This window comes from Balaenoptera physalus, assembly GCF_965194825.1.
Source record: "Balaenoptera physalus genome assembly, chromosome: 3".
Classification (NCBI taxonomy): Eukaryota; Metazoa; Chordata; class Mammalia; order Artiodactyla; family Balaenopteridae; genus Balaenoptera; species Balaenoptera physalus.
This window is the reverse complement of record NC_138890.1, coordinates 82447238-82468283: the sequence shown is the minus strand read 5'-3', so window position 1 is coordinate 82468283 and position 21046 is coordinate 82447238. Positions and strand designations below refer to the sequence as shown.

The window sequence follows — 21046 nt, the reverse complement described above, 5'->3', positions numbered from 1 at the left end:
GCATGAAAAAAGCAGTGTCGCTGATAAATGAAATAGATATAGGAAGATTTCCACGACTGCTCACCCGAATTCTTCAAAAACTTCACCTGAAGGTTTGTATGTTTGCACTTCTATAGATTATAATATGTTCTCATGATTCCACTGCAACTCTAGGTTTCTACTTGAAGTACTTTTTGCGAGGTATTGTTCTCCAGCATGTCCTCAGGAACACTGGGTTTCTAGAAAATTTGATAATATCCCACGGTCAAAAGTTTGGGAACTTCTGTCTTCATTCAAATTAATTTTTTTAAATCATGGGACTTTTCAGAGTATATTTTATGGTAGTGTTAATGGTAAATATTTAAGTGTGACTGTTGTGTGCAAAATTTTCCAAATGTGTTTGACCAGGGAACTGTTTTATCATGGTATTTATTTTGGGACTGTGGAACACGCTTTGGGAAAATTCTGATATCATGATTTCATTCTTTGTCTTAAAAATAACTCTGTAGTTTTGCTATCAACCAGTATGTAATTTTTCATTTAATCTTTCTCTTCCACTTTTATTTCAAGGGTGTGGTTATCTTGGATATATTGTTGCTTAGTAATTCATTACTTGGTTAACTTGCTAACATAACTTAGTTAACTTCTTTATCAGGTTAATAAAATTTAATTCCATTCAACATGTGTTTAAGGAGTGCCCACTAACTGCTCTGCCTGGTGCAAAGTATCACCATTAAATGAGAACCCAGACTCTTACCTCTTCTTTTTCCTGGCCAGAGGCCAGTCCCAAAGCCCTGCCCTTTCTCCCTCTGAAGCATCTCTCAAATCCAAGTTCTCTTCGTAATCCTAGTTCAGACCCTTATTATTTCTCCTTTGGACTACAGCAGTTACCTTCAAACTGGTACCGCTGTGTATAGTCTTCTACCTTCTTATCACTTCTTCATGGTGCTGTTCCATTTATCTTTCCAAATATTTTTTTCCTAAAAAAAAAAAAGAAAAGTTGATCACATCTTTACAGTGTTCAAAGCCATCAATGACTTTCCATTGCTCATGGGAAAAAGTTCATATTCCTTAACATTGTATTATAATAACATTACAATATAGGTACAGTCTGTGTTTTCCCCACTTTGCAAGTGTTTCAGTTACCATGGACTATGCTCTTTTACTGGAATGTACTGTGAACTTTTTCCACTTGGTGTCTGTGTAATATACTCTTTCCCTTACCTGAACTATCTTCCCTTCTTCAGTGAATAAACTATTCATCTTTCAAGGATTTGACAGTCCTACTCTCAGCAGCTCGTCCTCTCTTCTTTGCTTCTAAAACGGTTCATCCTCACCTCACTTTAGTACTACATCATTAAGTATTTGTTTCATGATTACAGGGTCTTTCTCTGACCTTGAATACTTTAAGTATCATGTCTTACTTATCTTTATATTTCCTACACTTGATACATTGATACTTATGCAGTTGGCACTCAATAGCTATTCTTGGAGTTCATTCTTTTCCTTGCCATGGGAAACACAAAATGAATATAGGTTCTGTGAATTCCTGCCCATAAGGAATTTGTGATGTAGAAGGAGAAACAGGAGGAACAACCACAGTAACAATGGCAGCTACATTCTGTGGTGTTTGCTATGCACAGTTCCATTGCTCCCTCTGTGACCGGTGCTGTTCTGATGACTTTGTGGTGTTAACTCATCTGATCCTCACAGCACCCTTAGGAAGTAAGTTCTGTTGTCATCCTTATTTTATCCATGAAGAAACTGAGATAGAGACCAGTTAAGTAATTTGCCCAAGGTCACACAGCTAGCTAGTAAGGCGGTCTGGCTCCAGAATCCATCCCTCTGACCCATTACAGTAAGCCTCAGGAAAGAGTGTGAAACGGTATATAAATAAGTCCAAAAGTGAATGATGCAGGCAGTTGATACAGAGTTTCTTTGATTGTCTGAGTTGGTGGCTGCCTTCTTTTTTATTTTTATTTTATTTATTTTATTGTATTTTTCAATTGAAGTATAGTTGGTTTACAGTGTTGTGGGTGGCTGCCTTCTTAAACACATACAAAGTGATATGGGACACAAAACACTTATATACATCTTTTGTTCTTCATACTGAGGGAGGATGGAACATCTGCAGGAAACTCGTGACCTTCTGGAGTTTGTCTTTGACCCTATGGAGTTGAGAAAACATTAATATCTATCTTAGAGTAACTGAATGGCCAAAGCATTCCACAGAGGTGTTTGAATGCTGTGCCTTCAGAGGTAGGGAGTGGAGGTGAGAAGGTGTGGTTGTTGAGAGCTGAAGCAGCTGAGGACAGAAACATCTGTATTTGATTACTTGCCTGCAGAAAGTCAGGAGAGAAAGTCAGGAAAGGGGCAACCCATCCCCACTCCCCGAACCCGCCCGGACAGTTTTAAGGAATGTTCTTCCAGAGGGACTCCAGTTGTGATAAGGGCTCTTATCAAAGAGTTTGCAGTGACATCTCAGATCTGCCAGCTTTCTTTTATGTACTCTTGGTCTGTCAAGTTGGCCTTTGCCTTGGGACAAGCAGAGTCCTGAGAGCGGTGAAACCGCATGCAGGTAAGTTGGTGAAGAGGTTTAGGGATTTGGTTGCTATTCTTAATGCTATCAGCTTGACACTTTGATTTTACCAAGTTTGATCTTGGTAAAATGGGATTGTGGGCAGAGGATATCTGTTTTTGTCCAGACTGGTTCCTTGGAATCTCTAGTAGAAATAAACATGGGGAAAGTAAGCTTAGGTATAGAATATGGGCACGCCTAAGTATGGGTCTGGGAGTCTTCTTTGAACTGGCCCTACTCCTGAGCAATTGTAGCATATAGGAATACTTGGGAATTTTGGGTGGTTTGTTACCAGTGTGTGTAGGGTGCTGGTGGCATTTAATGCCCAGGAATTTATTTTTTTTAACTTTTTATATTGGAGTATAGTTGATTAACAATGTTGTATTAGTTTCAGGTGTACAGCAGAGTGATTCAGTTATACACATACATGGATCTATTCTTTTTTAAATTCTTTTCCCATTTAGGTTGTTACATAATATTGAGCAGAGTTCCCTGTGCTATACAGTAGGTCCTTGTTGGTTATCCATTTTAAATACAGGAGTGTGTACGTGTCAATCCCAAACTCCCTAACTATCCCTTCCCCCCTGGTAACCGTAAGTTTGTTTTCTAAGTCTGTGAGTCTGTTTCTGTTTTGTAAATAAGTTCATTTATATCTTTTTTTTTAGATTCCGCATATAAGCGATATCATTTGATACTTGCCTTTCTCTGTCTGACTTACTTCACTCAGTTTGACAATCTATAGGTCCATCCATGTTGCTGCAAATGGCATTATTTCATTCTTTTTAATGGCTGAGTAATATTCCATTGTATATGTGTACCTTTAAATGTCTTGCAGTGAGTAGGACAGTCCTGTACAAAGAATTGTCTCATCCTGCATGCTAATAGAGTCTGCACTGGGAAACACTGAAGGAAATCAGAGTAACTTCCTTATCTGTGAACTTAAAAACAAACATTTGTGGCCTCTAAGTTTTTTAAAATAGCTGTCACAACTCATGCAATTAAAAAAACCCCCTCATATACCTTGCTCCAGAGACTCTTAGGCCCTCCCACAAAGCCTATCGATGTTACTATGTTAAATGTCTAGTTCTGCGAGATGAGGTGTCTGGATTTCTGGCCATGCCTACTAGTAACAACAAACTGGGGGTTGAAGGCGCTCCTGTAATGGGGCAGGTGGGCAGTTTCAAGAATCGACTGCTGGGTATAGATTGAAATGGAAGAATTATGAAAATCAGACACAAAGAAGTACAAAAGCAAAGAAATCTGAGGGTTTTTTCTGAAGTGAAAAATCATCAGTGTATCTTAGCAGTTCTTTAGGAAACTAACTGCAGCACGGAACTTGGATGCTCGTAATTATGATCTGACTTATTGCAAGAATCTAGTGTAATCCAATATACTTTGTTTACAGAAGCCTAGAATGGGTGCCGTACATTTCAGAAAGATTGCTTTTAAAAGTTTAAAATAAAAGTTCTTTTATTTGATAGATTGACTTGTGAGTACCACCATATTTCCTCATTATGACCGCTAGAGAAGTCTCATTATATTAATATAAAGGACAGTCACAGTTGTAAACCCCAGCCCACAGAAATGCCTGAGGATTTTGTTGTTGTTGTTGTCACAATGTATGGAGGGTGCTGCCGGCATTTCATGCCCCGGGACTTTAAATGTCCTAGCGATGTGCAGCACAGTCCTGTTCAAAGAAGAATTGGCCTCACCTATGTGGACAAAAAAAGAAAAGAGTAGCTTACCTCTGAAAATGCATTTATTTTGTACTTAATATAAGCTGGAGGGCTTCTTACAACTTAGTTTATTAGGTTAAAATGATATGTATACATTTTAAATTATGGCATATGCAGACTACTAGTACCATGTGTTCTTGCATTGTGGTGTTGGTGTGTGTGTATGCCTGTGTATGTGAGTCAGAGCTTGGATTCCGGACCACAGGCCTCTCTTGTCTCTAAAGCCTTGCTCTGAGTTTTTAAAACCTAATTGCCTTCATAATTATTTAGATAGTATACTGTCTTCATAGAATAGAAGATCGGTATAACCTTCTGAGGAATGTGACCTGATTTCAACTGTATGTGGAATTAAGATGAGTTCACTCATCATGCATGTTAAGAAAATAAATTCTTCAAAAAAAGAAGAAGTTGGAAGGATGGATTTTTTGATTTGTTCTTTTTTGTGCCCTTAAAGTTCAAAATAGAGTGCGTAAGTGAAGTGTTTCAGTAACATTTTAAATTTCACAAATAGTTTATGAGGAAGTTTTTGTTTTAAGACATTTAAACAACATGGACGAACTGAAATGCCCCCCTTGGCTAACTCTTCCCCCTTCCTCCATCTTAATTCTCTCCTGTGTGAGTTATCTATTGCTGAATTGCAAATTTCCCCCAAAGTTAGCAGATTAAACCAACAGTAAACATTTATTATCTCTCACGCTTCCTGTAAGTCAGGAATTTAGCAGTGGCTTGGCTGGGTGGTCCTGGCTTGGGGTTCTCATGAAATTGCTCTCAGATGTTGGGTGGGGCAGCTGGTACCTGAAGTTTTGACTGGGGTAGAGGATTTCCTTCTAACATGGCTAGATGGTGCCACCAGTTAGTTCCTTGTCACATGGGCCTTTCCTCCTGACATGGAAGTTGTCTTCTTCCAGAATGAGCGGTCCAAGAGAGGGGGGTGCTGTCCTTTTTATGACCTAGGCTTGGATATCACATACCTTCACTTTTACTATATTCTACTGGTTAGAAGTAAGTCAGTAAGTCTGGCTCATATTCAGGGGAGAGGAAATTAGGCTCCATCTTTTGAACAGAGGAGTGTTAAAAGAATTTGCAGATATGATAAAACCACCACACCTCCCTAGAAGTAGTCTTTGTTGTCGATTTGGTTTTCATCTTTCCAGGTCTTTTTTTCAAGTATTAATAATTACAGATGTGCAAACATATGTGCACGCATATATAAATAGAAATTTTTGGTTTTTATATAAATGTGTTCATAAGTGGCATTATACTGTTTACCTTTTTCACTTATCACTTGTATCAGAGATCTTTCCATGTCAAGCCATACAGCAGTTATTCTTTTTAAATACTGTTTTTCCTTTCTGCCTATGTATATATGTTTATGGCATATGCTCTTTAAATATATAGAAAAAATTAACATCCATTTTCCATTTAAAATTTAAGTTTCTTGGACATTTGCTCTCTAATTTTATAAACGTGGGCCTTAAATTTCTCCCATTGAGAGGGTAAAAACGAATATATCTCCTTCACTTTCTCTTCAACACCCAGATATGTGTGGGTTACTTTTGGTACCTAGGAAGAAGTTAACCTGCTGCTGTCTGGAAGCAAATAGAGTGACTTACATTTAATATTGATCTACCCAGGGTTGTTGTTGGAGCAAGATATTGACTATGGATTTGGAACTTTGTTTTATGGCTGTATTTTATTCTCCATTTGTTGTTCTGCTCACATATTTTAAGCGCCACCTTATTTTAAGGGTGCATGTTTCATGTACCAGTGGATGGGGGGAGATACATGTTCCCTTGTCCCCCTTCGCTCCGAACCACCTTATTAATATGATGCCCTTGAAGATCTTGAGAATATCCCTTTTCTTGCTCTTTTTTAAAAAGTCTCGAGACTTCCCTGGCGGTCCATGGTTAAGAGTCTGCCTTCCAGTGCAGGGGAAGCAGGTTCGATCCCTGGTCGGGGAGCTAAGATCCCACATGCCTCGTGGCCAAAAAACCAAAACATAAAGCAGAAGCAGTATTGTAACAAATTCAGTAAATACTTTAAAAATGGTCCACATCAAAAAAAAAAATCTTAAAAAAAAAGTCTCACTTTCTTGTACATATTGGGGACACTGAAGTTTATTTTTCTACGTGCTCAATCACTATTTTTATTTTGTCAAAATACCTCGTTTGGTGTATATTTAAAGGAATCAGATTGACAAACTTGGAAGTTAAATTGTACATATCCACTGAATTTAATGCAACATGTGGTTCATTGATTGTACATGGGTAATACTGTTATTCTCTTCCTCATATTGATAAAGTCTGGTACTGTAGGTCATTATTTCAAGAAGGTGTATGGTAGTCACAGAAATTCTAGAACTTTAAAATCAAAACATTGCTCTTGAGGTAAGTGATTGGCATTTTGGCCAAATTGGGTTCATGCTTTTCTCAGTCATAAAACAGGTAGTAGATACTTGGAGTTCTGGTGACTAGCCTCCCCAAACCAAAAATATGCCAGCTTAGAGTTCTAATGCTGCTTCACTTGAGCAATTGTAAGGTTGTACCTCATCCTAAGCTGTTAAGGCATGGACTTCTGAAACTTCTCCGTGTAGCTGTTGGGGAGAGGCAGCAACAGGGAAAGTTGTTTCTGGTATGTGTAGATAAAGTATTTTTATTTGAAAGCAGTTCTAATAGTGTATATTTTTCATACTTGAAAAACAGTCTTTAGATCAAGGAGATTATTTTGGAAATGAAAGAAAGGAGACTAGCCAGAAGTTATACTCAGATGGCTAACTTCTTTCTTTCATATATTGCTTATAAAAGTAATGTGTGTAATGTGTAAGTTTTGGAAAATATTAAAATTATCAAAAAGACTTAATTTCTCGCTTTATATATGCTCTTATAATAACCCATACTTTTGCAGAACTCATTAGAAAGGGAAGTTATTTGAACAATTATTTGTTTTTAATTTGTCTTTCTAACTAGAGGATAGTACTCCTGAGGACATAAACTGTCTATGTAGCACATAATAAGTACTCAGCAAATATATATATGTGTGTGTGTATATATATATATTTATATAGAGATATATATATATATATTTTTGTACTTCTGCAGTATCAGTTGTGATTTCTCCTCTTTCATTTCTTATTTTGTTTATTTGGGTCTTCTCTCTTTTCTTCTTGGTGAGCCTGGCCAGAGGTTTGTCAATTTTGTTTACCCTTTCAAAGAACCAGCTCTTGGTTTTATTGATTTTTTTTCTATTGTTTTTTTAATCTTTATTTTATTTACTTCCTCTCTGACCTTTATTAGCTCCTTCCTTCTTCTGACTTCAGGTTTGGTTTGTTTTTCTTTTTCTAATTCTTTTAGGTGGTGGGTTAGACTGTTTGAGATTTTTTTTGTTCCTTAAAGAAGGCCTGTATCACTGTAAATTTCCCTCTAAGAATTGCTTTTGCTGCATCCCATAACCCATTGACTTTTTTTTTTATTAATTAATTAATTAATTAATTAATTAATTTTTGGCTGTGTTGGGTCTTCGTTTCTGTGTGAGGGCTTTCTCTAGTTGCGGCAAGTGGGGGCCACTCTTCATCACAGTGCGCGGGCCTCTCACTATCGTGGCCTGTCTTGTTGTGGAGCACAGGCTCCGGACACGCAGGCTCAGTAGTTGTGGCTCACGGGCCTAGTTGCTCCACGGCATGTGGGATCTTCCCAGACCAGGGCTCGAACCCGTGTCCCCTGCATTAGCAGGCAGATTCTCAACCACTGCGCCACCAGGGAAGCCCAACCCATTGACTTTTAATAAAATAATCCTAAGGGTTAAACTCGTTGCCACCTCTCTATCTGATGGGAATCCTGGTGCTAGGTAATGGAGGATATAGATAAAGGTTCTCAAGGTTAACAGTTTTTATCTGTTTAATCCTTCCAGGGTAGGCTCCCTCTTAGTAAATGCCTACAGGAGCTTAGGGCTAGGTAAGGTCATATACTGGCAGAGGTTTTGGGGTGAGTTGGGGGGAGGAAAGAGCTACCAAAGGAAAGAAGCCCCCAGGTATTTTCTATCTTAAAATGCTGTTCTCTTAAATAGAGATTTTGCTTTGGGCTCTTAGAAGAGTTGCTGGGACCCATTATAATTGGATAGTATTACAGAGAAGGTGTTCCCCCCCCTCCATGTTTTTTAATTTTCTTTCTTAATTTTTATTTTATACTGGAATATAGTTGATTATAATGTTGTGAGTAAAGATGGAAATTACTATTAATTGTTAACATTTTGGGGTTTTACCTTGTAGTATTGTTTTTTCTAAATGTCCTTTTTTTTAAAAATAAATTTATTTATTTTATTTATTTTTATTTTTGGCTGCACTGGGTCGTCATTGCTGCTCGCGGGCTTTCTCTAGTTGCAGCAGGTGGGGGCTACTCTTCGTTGTGGTGCACGGGCTTCTCATTGCGGTGACTTCTCTTGTTGCGGAGCATGGGCTCTAGGCACGCGAGTTTCCGTAGTGTGGCACGTGGGCTCAGTAGTTGTGGCTCGCAGGCTCCAGAGTGCAGGCTCAGCAGCTGTGGTGCACAGGCCCAGCTGCTCCACGGCATGTGGGATCTACCCGGACCAGGGCTCGAACCCATGTCCACTGCATTGGTAGGCGGGCTCTCAATCACTGTGCCACCAGGGAAGTCCTGAATGTCCATTTTTAAAAAAATATTTTTTTATACAGCAGGTTCTTTTTGGTTATCCATTTTATACATATTAGTGTATATGTTAAATGTCCATCGTTTATGTTATTTACCATTATTTTCCACCTCCTATAAATCATAGAATTGAAAATACTGGGGTTTTTTTAATGAAATTTATTTGGCAAGAGCCACATAATGAACTGTACTATGATTTTAAGATATTGAAATTTACAGACACATCAGTTTCTTTCAAGGATGGATTTACTTTCTTTCTTTCAAGTTCTCATTGTCGTATGAATAAATGAATCTTCTGTTGAGTATCTGAGTTTTGAATACCTGAGTGTATGCTAATAGATTGCTTTCTGTGTTGTAGGCCGAGAATAGTTTCAGTGAAGAAGAGGAAGAAAAACTTCAAGCTGCATTTTCTCTGGAGAGACAAGATCTTCACCTAGTTCTTGAAACAATATCTTTTATTTTAGAACAGGTATTTTTATTGCCCCAAACTTCCTAACCATGGTTTGTTTACTACATGTTTGTATTGCTGTGATATCTATAACATTTTATCTTATTTTTCTCAAGTATACAGATGGAAGCTGTGAATATGTTTTATCAAAAAATTTTGATGTAGTGAAAATATTTTGAATGTGTGATTTTTTTTCCATGGTATTGCGTTCTGCTAAAACAGTCTTAGTGTTGAGCAGCCTGAGTAAAGTATTTGACAGTATGAATCAAGACTTCGTTGACTTGAGACAGTTAAAAAAGATTCAAATTTATTGTTACTTGGTATAATAATTTGGAAAAATGATTTGGAAAAATGAACACATTTTATTTAAGAAATTTAATAAATGATTTTGGAGGATTTATTTGACTAGGTTGATAAATAAAATATTTAGATAAGAAATATTTGTCAAAGGACCTTTTGTCATACTATTTCTTCCTACTGAGCTGTTCTTCTGCATCCCTTCTTTATATCTAAATTCAGTTCTCTGTTTAAGTTCATTGTGCTGTTCAAATCACGTCTCCTCCCACTGCAGCCTTGACCCCTTATACTTGCAATCCTCCCCTTATTTGGGTTCCTTTTATGCTTGGCTCATCATGGTAGAGCACATTGTTCATCTTTTCATTATTTCATGTATGTCAGTTGTGTCTCCTTCACTAGGTTTTGAATTTGTGTGGGGCCAGGATCACATTTTCTGTGCATCTTATGTAAATGCAGCACATTGCTGGGCTAAAAATAAATTCTTGTTTTTAACATCTTTATTGGAGTGTAATTGCTTTATAATGTTGTGTTAGTTTCTGCTGTATAACAAAGTGAATCAGCTATATGTATACATAAAACACCATATCCCCTCCCTCTTGCGTCTCCCTCCCACCTTCCCTATCCCACCTTTCTAGGTGGTCACAAAGCACCCAGCTGATCTCCCTGTGCTATGCGGCTGCTTCCCACTAGCTATTTTACATTTGGTAGTGTGTACATGTCATTGCCGTTCTCTCACTTCGTCCCAGCTTACCCTTCCCCCTCCCCGTGTCCTCAAGTCCATTCTCTATGTCTGCGTCTTTATTCCTGTCCTGCCCCTAGGTTCATCAGAACCTTTTTTTTTTTAGATTCCATATATAAGTGTTAGCATACCGTATTTGTTTTTCTCTTTCTGACTTGCTTCACTCTGTATGACAGACTCCAGGTCCATCCACCTCACTACAAATAACTCAATTTCGTTTCTTTTTATGGCTGAGTAATATTCCATTGTATATATGTGCGACATCTTCTTTATCCATTCATCTGTCAATGGACACTTAGGTTGCTTCCATGTCCTGGCTACTGTAAACAGAGCTGCAATGAACATTGTGGTACATGACTCTTTTTGAATTATGGTTTTCTCAGGGTATATGCCCAGTAGTGGGACTGCTGGGTCATATGGTAGTTCTATTTTTAGTTTTTTAAGGAACCTCCATGCTGTTCTCCATATTGGCTATAAAAATAGATTCTTAATAAATTCCTGTTGTTTGTTTATTTCACAGTAAACAATACTGTAGCTTCCTGGGCATTCTAGTGAATAGATACCGTTAGGAAGACAAGCTGCTGGGCATCTACTACATGCAGCCTTATACAGATTACAGATCATAAAGATGATTATGGTTCCTATCCTTGGTGAACCTTCAGTAGAAGAAAAGGATAACTGAACAGGGCAGAGCAGCCTGGGGTTTATGAGAAAGTTTTTTCAGAATAATGTAAAAAACAACAGGTATCACCGTGAAAAAAGTTTTCAATTTTTTATTATATATTACCTAGGAAGTTGGTAGATGAACGTGGTTTTGAGAAAGTGTTTCTTGGAAAAATTTTGATAGTTGGTAAACAAAACCACTGTGTACTTATTTGAAATAATGAAGTGAAATAAGGAAATGAACTTTTAATTAGGATACCATTTACATAGCCAAAGCAAAGAAGTTTTTCTGTTAAGTGGATTTAGTATTACTTAAACCACAGGCAAAAATGAAGCAGTTTAGCTTGAAAAATTTAGACCATTTAATTCTGAATCTTCCAGCCCTTGGTTGAGTATATTATTATTTGTAAAATAATAAAAAAGTCTGCAACAGAAATATGAAATTTTTAAAATTTAAATCATTTAAATAATGTTGTATTTGATTACAGTTCAAGGTCTCTGTATGAACATTTGGGATATATGTAATTTTTTTTTTCCTCTTTAATAGGCAGTATATTACAACGTGAAGCCAGCAGCTTTGCAGCAGCAGTTAGAGAACATTCATCTTAGACAAGACAAAGCAGAAGCATTTGTCAATGCTTGGTCTTCTATGGGTCAAGAAACAATTGAAAAATTCAGGCAGAGGATTCTTGCACCCCACAAGGTATAGGATATACTACTCAAAAGATATTTTTCAATATGTATGTATGGCATAAATTATTATATCTGAAAAGTTCCGCTCTCTTCTATTTTCTGGAAATATTTGTGATTGGTGTTATTTTGCATTTTCAGCAGCATTATATAAGCGTTCCAGTAGTTCCAAATCCTTGTCAACACTTGGTATTGTCAGTTGTTTGTATTAAAGCTATTCTGTTAGGTTTTGTAATGATTATCTTGTGTTTTTAATTTACATTTCCCTAATAACAGATTATGATGATTATCTTTTTATGTACTTACTTGCCATCCATATGTCTCCTTTGGTGAAGTGTCTGTTCAGATCTTTTGTCTAACTGTATTTCCACACTGTGACAGATAAAGAATTATAGTAATATAAATATAAAGGACAATTACAAGTGTAAATCCCAGCATATAGAAATGCATGGGTTTTGTTTTTGTTTTTGTTTTTTGGTTGTTACAATTTGTAGAAGGTGTTTGTTTTCTTTCTGTTGAGTTTTGTGAATCTTCGAGTCCTTTGTCAGATATGTGATTTGCAGATATTTTCTCTTAGTCTGTAGCTTTCCGTTTTAGTTTCTAACAGTGTCTTTTGCAAAGTAAAACCTTTAAAATCTGATCAAGTTTGATTTATCATTTTTTTCTTTTATTGATACTGCCTTTGGTTTTGTATCTTAAGAATTTGTAGCTTAATGCAATGTCACAAACTTTTGTTTACTTCTAAGTGTTTTATAGTTTGTGTTTTACATTTAAGTCTAACATCCAGTTTGGGTTAATTTTATATAAGCCATGAGGTACAGGTCCAAGTTCTTTTTTTTTTTCTGATATGGACGTTCATTTGTTTCAGCATAATTATTGATAACATCCTTTTGTTATTGAATTGCCTTAGCCCCTTTGTCAAAAATCATTTGACATATTTGTGTATCTCTTTCTGGACTCTCTTTTTGGTTTCATTTATCTATTTGTCTATCTTTATGCCAATATCATGCTGCTTTAATTACTGTAGCTTTGTAGTAAGTCTTAAAATCAAGTATTGTTAATCTCCTGACTTTCTTTTTAATAATTGTTTTAGCTATTCTAGTTTCTTTACCTTTTAATACAAATTTGAAAACCAGGTTTTTTAATATCTGCAAAAAATCCTCTGGAATTTTGATTGAGATTTTGTTTAATTTATAGTTCACTTTGTAGAGAAATGACTTCTTAACAGTATTGAGTATATCTCCATTTATTTAGGTCTTGTTTGATTTCTTATATCAGTGTTTTTCATTTTTCAGCATATTTTGTTAGATTTGAACACTCTTAACCTAAGTTTTTTTTTTTGTAGTTGTAAATGGTACTGGTTTTAAAATTTTGGTTTCTAGTTGTTTATTGCTAGTATATAGAAACAATTGATTTTTATATGTTGATACTGTATTCAAGACCTTGGTAAACTCACTAATTAGTTATAGCAGTTTTTTTGGTGGTTTTCCTTGTGATTTTCTTTGTAGAAAGTCAGATTGTTCATGAATATAGAGATAGTTTTATTTCTTCCTTTTCAGTTTGTTCAGCTTTTGTTTTTCCTGCCTTACTGTACTGACTAGGACTTCTAATATGATGTTGAATAAGATTGGTAAGTTTGAACATCATGCTTTGTTCCCAGTTTTAGAGAGGAAGCATTCAGTCTCTCATCATTAAGTAAGATGCTAGGGACTTCCCTGGTGGTCCAGTGGTTAAGACTCCTCGCTTCCATGGCAGGGGCACAGGTTCAATCCCTGGTCAGGGAACTAAGATCCTGCATGCTGCGCGGTATGGCAAAAAAAATAAAAAAGAGAGTAGGATGGTGGTTACCAGGGGCTGGGGCTGGGGTAGGGAAATGGAGGCAATGTTGTTCAAAGAATACAAATTTCCACTTATAAGATGAATAAATTCTGGGGATCTAATGTATAAAATAGAAACAAAAAGATGCTAGCTGTGGGTTTCCAGAAAATGCCCCTGTATTGTTTTCATTTCTCTCTTTTTTTTTAAACTCTACATTCTAAGAGCTCTCAAGTGTCCTCCACACCACAGCTTCATTTTTCATTTTAATTTCTGCTTTTTCCTGTAACCTGTACAGATTTTAAGTTTTCCATTTTTTTATCCCTAAAATTTTTTTAACCATCGTCATTTAAAAAGAAAAAATCTCCACTTGCCTTTGAATATTTGCCTATTTTTTATATTTATATAATTTTCTTCTGTTTTTTTTTCTTGCATTTATATAAGTACAGTATACTTGTATAGTTAAAAATATTTCTTTTTTCACCTCTAATAGTAAGTCATTTTTTATTGTTTTCTGGATAATAGTTTGTTGCTTTTTTAAAAGTAATATTTCTGGGGCTTCCCTGGTGGCACAGTGGTTAAGAGTCCGCCTGCCAATGCAGGGGACACGGGTTCAAGCCCTGGTCCGGGAAGATCCCACATGCCACAGAGCAGCTAGGCCCGTGCACCACAACTACTGAGCCTGCGCTCTAGAGCCTGCGAGCCACAACTACTGAGCCTACACGCCACAACTACTGAAGCCCGTGTGCCTAGAGCCCGTGCTCCGCAACAAGAGAAGCTACCGCAACGAGAAGCCCGTGCACTGAACGAAGAGTAGTCCCCACTCGCCACAACTAGAGAAAGCCCGCGCATCGCGGTGAGGACCCAATGCAGCCAAAAAAAAAAAAAAAGAAAAAGTAATATTTCTTCCTTATGTTGTATTACATTAACTTCTGTTTAAGAAGCAGTTTGATCAGTTGTCATATAAAATATGCAGAAAAGTAGTTGGATATGATTAATTGGTCCCTACGACATTGGTCCCTTAAGAATGTAGGAAGTTATCTTTTGCCAATACAGAGTATATGAGAGGGTAGCTAATACATTTTTTAATACCTTAAATGCTAATTAAGATCATATAATAATAGCAAACATTTCTTGTGTTTACGGTGGGCCAAAAACTCTACTAAGTGCATTATATCTTGTAAAATCCATTAATAGTTCTAGTTTATATGTAAAATTAAACTGAGGCTTAGAGAGATTAAATAATTGGTCCATGGTCACGCAGATATATAAGTGGTAGAGTTGGGATTTGACAAAGTAGTTACACTCCTAAGCCACTGTGCTATATTACCACCTAAATGTTAGCAGCAAAATTTTTCTGTGTCAGGCATTATGCAGGGTGGTTTACATAGTTTGTATGTGTGTGTGTATATGTGTGTGTGTTTTATATATTTGAAAAAGAAATAAAACTTTCAGAAGTGTACCTTTACCGTGTTAACCCAAGTGGTCCATGGTGAAGGTGAGGTGGGAATCAGATTGGGCTCTCTCTCTCTCTCTTTTTGTTTTTTCAATTTTGTTTATTTATTTTTGGTTGCATTGGGTCTTCGTTGCTACGTGCAGGCTTTCTCTAGTTGTGGTGAGTCGGGGCTACTCTTCGCTGCAGTGTGTGGGCTTCTCATTGCGGTGGCTTCTCGTTGCGGAGCACGGGGTCTAGGTGTGTGGGCTTCAGTAGTTGTGGCATGCAGGCTCAGTAATTGTGGCACACAGGCTCTAGAGCGCAGGCTCAGTAGTTGTGGCACACGGGCTTTAATTGCTCTGCGGCATGTGGGATCTTCCCAGACCAGGGCTCGAACCCGTGTCCCCTGCATTGGCAGGTGGATTCTCAACCGCTGCACCACCAGGGAAGTCCAAGATTGGTCTCTCTCTTAATTAAGCCTTGTTCCTTTTATGTCATGGTACCTCTGGCAGCTATAATGTTATCTTCCTTTTTTGCCCTGATGACTGTTAAGATATGGTGACAAAAATAGCTGTGGATGAAAATAGAGCATGTCATTTAAATTGTAACGAAAATATATGGCAGTGATTTATTATATAATGAACAAAAGTTGTATTTGCAGTGACTGTTTTACAGTCATTTAGAGGTTCACACAAACTGTGTGGTGCTTGCAGTGGAACATCTGTGTAAGTAATTTTGAATTCACAGAGAGTCAGATTCAATTAAATAACAAGTTAAAAAATCAAAAGGAACTTATTTTTAATTCAGTTTTTAAAAACACCTCTTTTCATCTTCTATTATTTAAATCTAATAAGTGAGAGGCAGATTGAAAATTGATTGGATAGCTTTTTACAGGATATGATTGAAGGGATTTAAAAATTTTATCCCATCTCACTTTTTTTTTTTTTTTTTTAAATACACTTTATCTTAACCTCTTTGGACACTGTAATGTTACCACTGTTTATTAGAATTGGTAGTCTTCCCTCTTTTATCAGTGTTGACTATGTTAGCAGTGTCCTTCTAACAGGGTTTTCTGTTTGATTTTTGTTAAAATGCCTGTGTGGTTACAACATTTATTAAATTATGAATACCCTTTCAGACAGAACTTGAATACTATGTTTAATTTTACTCCTAAAATTCTGGTTAGAGTTCCTTTATGTATATTCCTGCTCTACAAAATGTAAAAACTTACATGTTAAATATTACTGACGTATTGATACATCTCTTTTTTTCTGAGGCCTTAAGGAAAAGAACTGTGTTTTTTATGTGATATTTTTTCTAAAATATTTTTACATTTGAAGTTCACCCTATTCCTCAGTAACGGGTATGATTATGAGAAATATACGTAAGGCTTATCTTTAGCACTCTGAGTCGCCTGCTCTTTAAAGGCTACTGATTCCTTTTCTTAAAATGCACTTGTATGTTTGTTAGGGAGATTTTAAAGATAAATGTGACAGTTGTATTTGTTTTGAATGCTCAAAATGTGTGTATTGTGATTTCATCCTGTTAAGAGTGTTCTTAATTTTACCAGTTACGTAGCAAATTTATTATTTCATTATGTAGTGAAAATTCATCATGTCTCACATGTTCTTGAGAAACCTGCATTTAAAAATGGATGGCTAACGTTCTTAAGATAATAATGTTCCTAAACAGTCTTTTAAAAAAATCCTCTTTAAGCCATTATAATAAGATTTACTTTAGTGTTAAGTGTAACAACTAATTGTTTGCTTCATTAATTGTTAAATATCTGTCTTTTATATGTAATATAAGAAATTTAGATTTGACATTTTTAAAACTTAGTGTATTCTTTTGTTTTATTATTTTCTCTTATATTCTTATTTCATTTCTTTTGGAATTCTAAGGATGGATGAATGGCTTTATTATAAAGAGAACAGAAAAAGCACACTTCATATAGCTAAATCTAAATACGTTAACTATGAATACATATCTGAGTGCTTTTCCAAGATTTAAACGCTTCTTAACATTATCATCTGCATTTATAGGAGAGGTATTTTGTTATAATTATATCCATATACAAGTCAAATTTCTGCCTCATTTGTTACGTTAGTTGTTGGCATGTTAAGAATCAAGTGAAAGCCATAGTTTTTGCATGTGCTGGAATTGACTGAATGTAAATGTTTGTGAGGTTTAAATGCTGCTATATTCATTTACTCTTTTTTTATTGAAATATAATTTACCTGAAGAAAATGCAGAGATTTTAAGTGTGTTCAGTTTGATGAATTTCAGAAATTATATATACCCATTTAATCATTCTCCTTAACAAAATAGAGAAAATTTTCATTACCTGAAAAGTGCCCAGTTTTAATTCCCTCCCACTTCATACTCAGATTTCCATCACTGTAGGTTGTTTTTTGTCTGTTCTTAGACTGAATATAAATGAACTCAAATAAATGTGTCTGTCTACTGTCTCTCAACATAATGTTTTTTGGGATTCATTCATGTTGTTACTTGTGTCAGCAATTCTTTTGTTGCTGAGTAATATTTCCTTGTATGAAAATAACACAATTTGTTTATCTGTACTCCTCTTGATAGACTTTTGGGTTGTTTCCAGTTTCTGGCTATTATGAATAGGACTGCTATTGACATTTGTGTACAAGTCTTTTTGTGGACATATGTTTTTATTTCCCTTGAGTAAATGTCTAGCAATGGGATTGCTGACCCCTTAAGCCAAATCTGAGGCTTTGTATTTGAGTTTTAGCCAGTCCGTGCTGCACGGTTTGGGAAAAAGTCATATAAATGTAAAAAGTCATAGAATTGTGAATCTGTCACCTTGTGTGGTTCCCTTCCCTTTAACGTCTTTCTGCTTTTAGTCATTCTCCAATGCCTTCAAATCACTGTTTTTAAAATATTTTGTTTAGAAGTTATACTTTTTATTTGCAAGGGAAGTTGATGTGATATAAACTCCTTCCTACCATTATCACATTAGGAACTCTAAAACCGCTTCTTTTAAATTGTAAGTCTTATTCTGTCCCAGCTCTGCTCCAGATCCACCAAAGTCTTTCCGTGTTGTTTAATTCTTTCTTTCTTTCTTTCTTTCTTTCTTTCTTTCTTTATTTTTGGCTGTGTTGGGTCTTCGTTTCTGTGCGAGGGCTTTCTCTAGTTGTGGCGAGCAGGGGCCACTCTTCATCGCGGTGCGCGGGCCTCTCACTATCACGGCCTCTCTTGTTGCGGAGCACAGGCTCCAGACGCGCAGGCTCAGTAGTTGTGGCTCACAGGCCTAGTCGCTCCGTGGCATGTGGGATCTTCCCAGACCAGGGCTCGAACCCGTGTCCCCTGCATTGGCAGGCAGATTCTCAACCACTGCGCCACCAGGGAAGCCCCTTCCGTGTTGTTTATAATGGAAGTCAAAGTTCTTACAGTTGCCTTTAAGACCCTACATGATCAGTGACCCCTTTTGATCCACTATCTTTTTTTTTTTTTTAAAGAAATCTCCATTTTAATTTTTTTTATTTATTAATTTATTTATTTTTCTCTGTGTTGGGTCTTCGTTTCTGTGCGAGGGCTTTCTCTAGTTGCGGCAAGTGGCGGGGGGTCACTCTTCATCGCGGTGCGTGGGCCTCTCACTATCGCGGCCCCTCTTGTTGCGGAGCACAGGCTCCAGATGCGCAGGCTCAGTAGTTGTGGCTTACAGGCCCAGCCGCTCCGTGGCGTGTGGGATCTTCCCAGACCAGGGCTTGAACCCGTGTCCCCTGCATTGGCAGGCGGATTCTCAACCACTGCGCCACCAGGGAAGCCCTTGATCCACTATCTTGTTGACCTCCACCTGGCTCACTTTGGATAATTCTAGTCTCTTTACCTCAGAAGCTCTTGGTTGTTCATGTGGTTGGTTGGCTTCCTTATCTTTTTCAGCTCTTTGCGCAAATATCACACTTATCAGTGAGCCTTGCTGCAATCATCATAGTGAAAAGTGCTTCCACCTGTATGGTACATTCTTACTTCATTTTTTTCTATAATACTTATTATTCTTATCTGGCTCTCTATATATTCTACGTGTTCATTTTTTTTAATTGTCTGTCTCTACTACTAAACTATAAACTCCACAAGGGTAGGAATTTTTGTCTGTTTTGTTCACTACTGTATTTTCACTACTTTACATGGCCCTTGGTAGATAGTGGGTTCTCAAAAAATAGTTGTTGATTAAATAAATGCACAATATCCCTGCTTTACTAATTGTGCTATTTTGAGGTTCAGTTTATAGGGTTTTCTTATAAAGAGGGATATTTGTGTTCATTGGTGGAGGAAAGAAAAGTAAAGAGAGGAGGGTATGGATTATATTTTGTATTTCCTAGTGTTCTTTTGTGTTTTCGTTTTGGTTGTACTTTAAGCCTTTTGTGGTTCATTTATTTCACGACTCTTGAGTTTTGCTGGAATACTAGATTCAGTCATTTACATTTTTCCTCTTTAAAAGTGGGAATATGTATAAGAATTGCTTTAGTTTGAAATGGAAATTCTCCAGGGAAAAAAGGTGATGTCATTAGCTGTTGATGCAGCAATCAATTTAAAGAACTTTAGATCTAAGAGACCTTTAATCAGTCTAATTTGAAATAGAAATGTATTCTCTGCTTTATAAATAATTGACTAAAACCAGACCATTAACAAATTAAATAAAGATTTTACTAATGCCAAAGAACTGTGCTGTTAGCAAAATTACTCTTACGTCATAGTCGTCAAAGATGTGCACTTGCTAAATAGAATTGATGTACTTTTTCAGAGTGTTGCCAACTGTGAGAGCATTGGTTGAATGACATTTCGGTGTCCTCAAACTTGTACTATGGTCTTCATATATTCATGGTATGCAGAGGTGGCAAGCAGTCTGAAGGATGATTCATTGATGTTTTCCCTCATCACTTTATAACTTGGATATGAAGACCAACTAGGTATTTTGGCCAAACCTGTGGGTCAAGGAGTATAATTTTAAGTTTCATGCCACCCTGGCAGTGACACTAGGTTGACTTTTGTGGCATCTAAACTTGAGGGTATAGGTTAGAGAGTATCCCTAAGTTGTGATATTTGTAATAAAGCATTTATACCTCTTGTAATGTGGATACTGTATTGCATAATAGTCATCTCCAAGATCCTGACCTTGTCTTCGTATACGTATAGATGTCACAGTATAGAATTCTTTCTCTGGGAGGCAAGTAGTAGTGTGGCTTGTTCCTTTGAGACTTACTGCCTCCTGTTCTTGCCCATGACTAGAGGATGGCAAAGAGGTTGAAGATGTTCTCTCATCGCACCTATACGTTCCTCTGTTACAGCCTTTAATATATTGTATCTTTAAAAAAATAGCATTATTAAATTATCATTTACATAGTGTAATCTGTATCCTTTTAATTGCACTGTTTGGTGAATTTTGATAGCGTTGTATCTGTGAGATCATGGTCATAATCAAAATACAGAGCATTTTCATCGTGCTAAAAAGTTTCCTCATGCACCCTGGCAGTTCTTTCCTCCCTAAACCCTGGCTGCAGGAAACCACTGATCTGCTTTGTGTCACTATAGATTGTGTTTAGTAGGATTTTATATAAATGGAATCATACACATGTACTTTCCTCTGGCTTCTTCCACTGAGTGCGATTTTGAGGTTCATCCATGTTGTTTAATTGTTTTTTATTGTGGGTTGGTATTCTTTTTTATTGCGGGGTGGTATTCTGTCATATGGATGTGTCACAGTTTGTTTATCCATTCACTTGTTGATGGATAGTGGGGCTCTTTCCAGCTTTGGGCAATTTTGAATAAATCTGTTAGCATTCATGTACACATCTTTTTATGGACATATATTTTCATTTCTCTTGAGTAACTTCTTAGGGGTGGATTGACTGGGTTGTAGGGTCAGAGTATATTAAGTATATGAGAAACTGCCAAACAGGTTTCCAAAGTGGTTATACTATTTTACCTTCCAACCAGCAGTTTCTTCATATCCTGGCCAACACTTGGTGCTGCCATTC

The 21046-nt window shown here is 36.7% G+C and overlaps 1 protein-coding gene across 12 annotated transcripts in view; it reads left to right on the top strand.

The window, feature by feature from the left end:
- Positions 1 to 21046, top strand: part of COMMD10 (COMM domain containing 10) — a 264005-nt gene that overhangs the window by 3473 nt on the left and 239486 nt on the right. For all 12 annotated transcript variants that reach the window (XM_082455814.1, XM_082455807.1, XM_082455813.1 and 9 more), the window contains exons 2-4: positions 2 to 92; positions 9313 to 9423; positions 11649 to 11804. In XM_082455814.1, the coding sequence (XP_082311940.1) occupies positions 2 to 92; positions 9313 to 9423; positions 11649 to 11804 (358 nt within the window). The remainder of the gene's footprint in view (position 1; positions 93 to 9312; positions 9424 to 11648; positions 11805 to 21046) is intronic.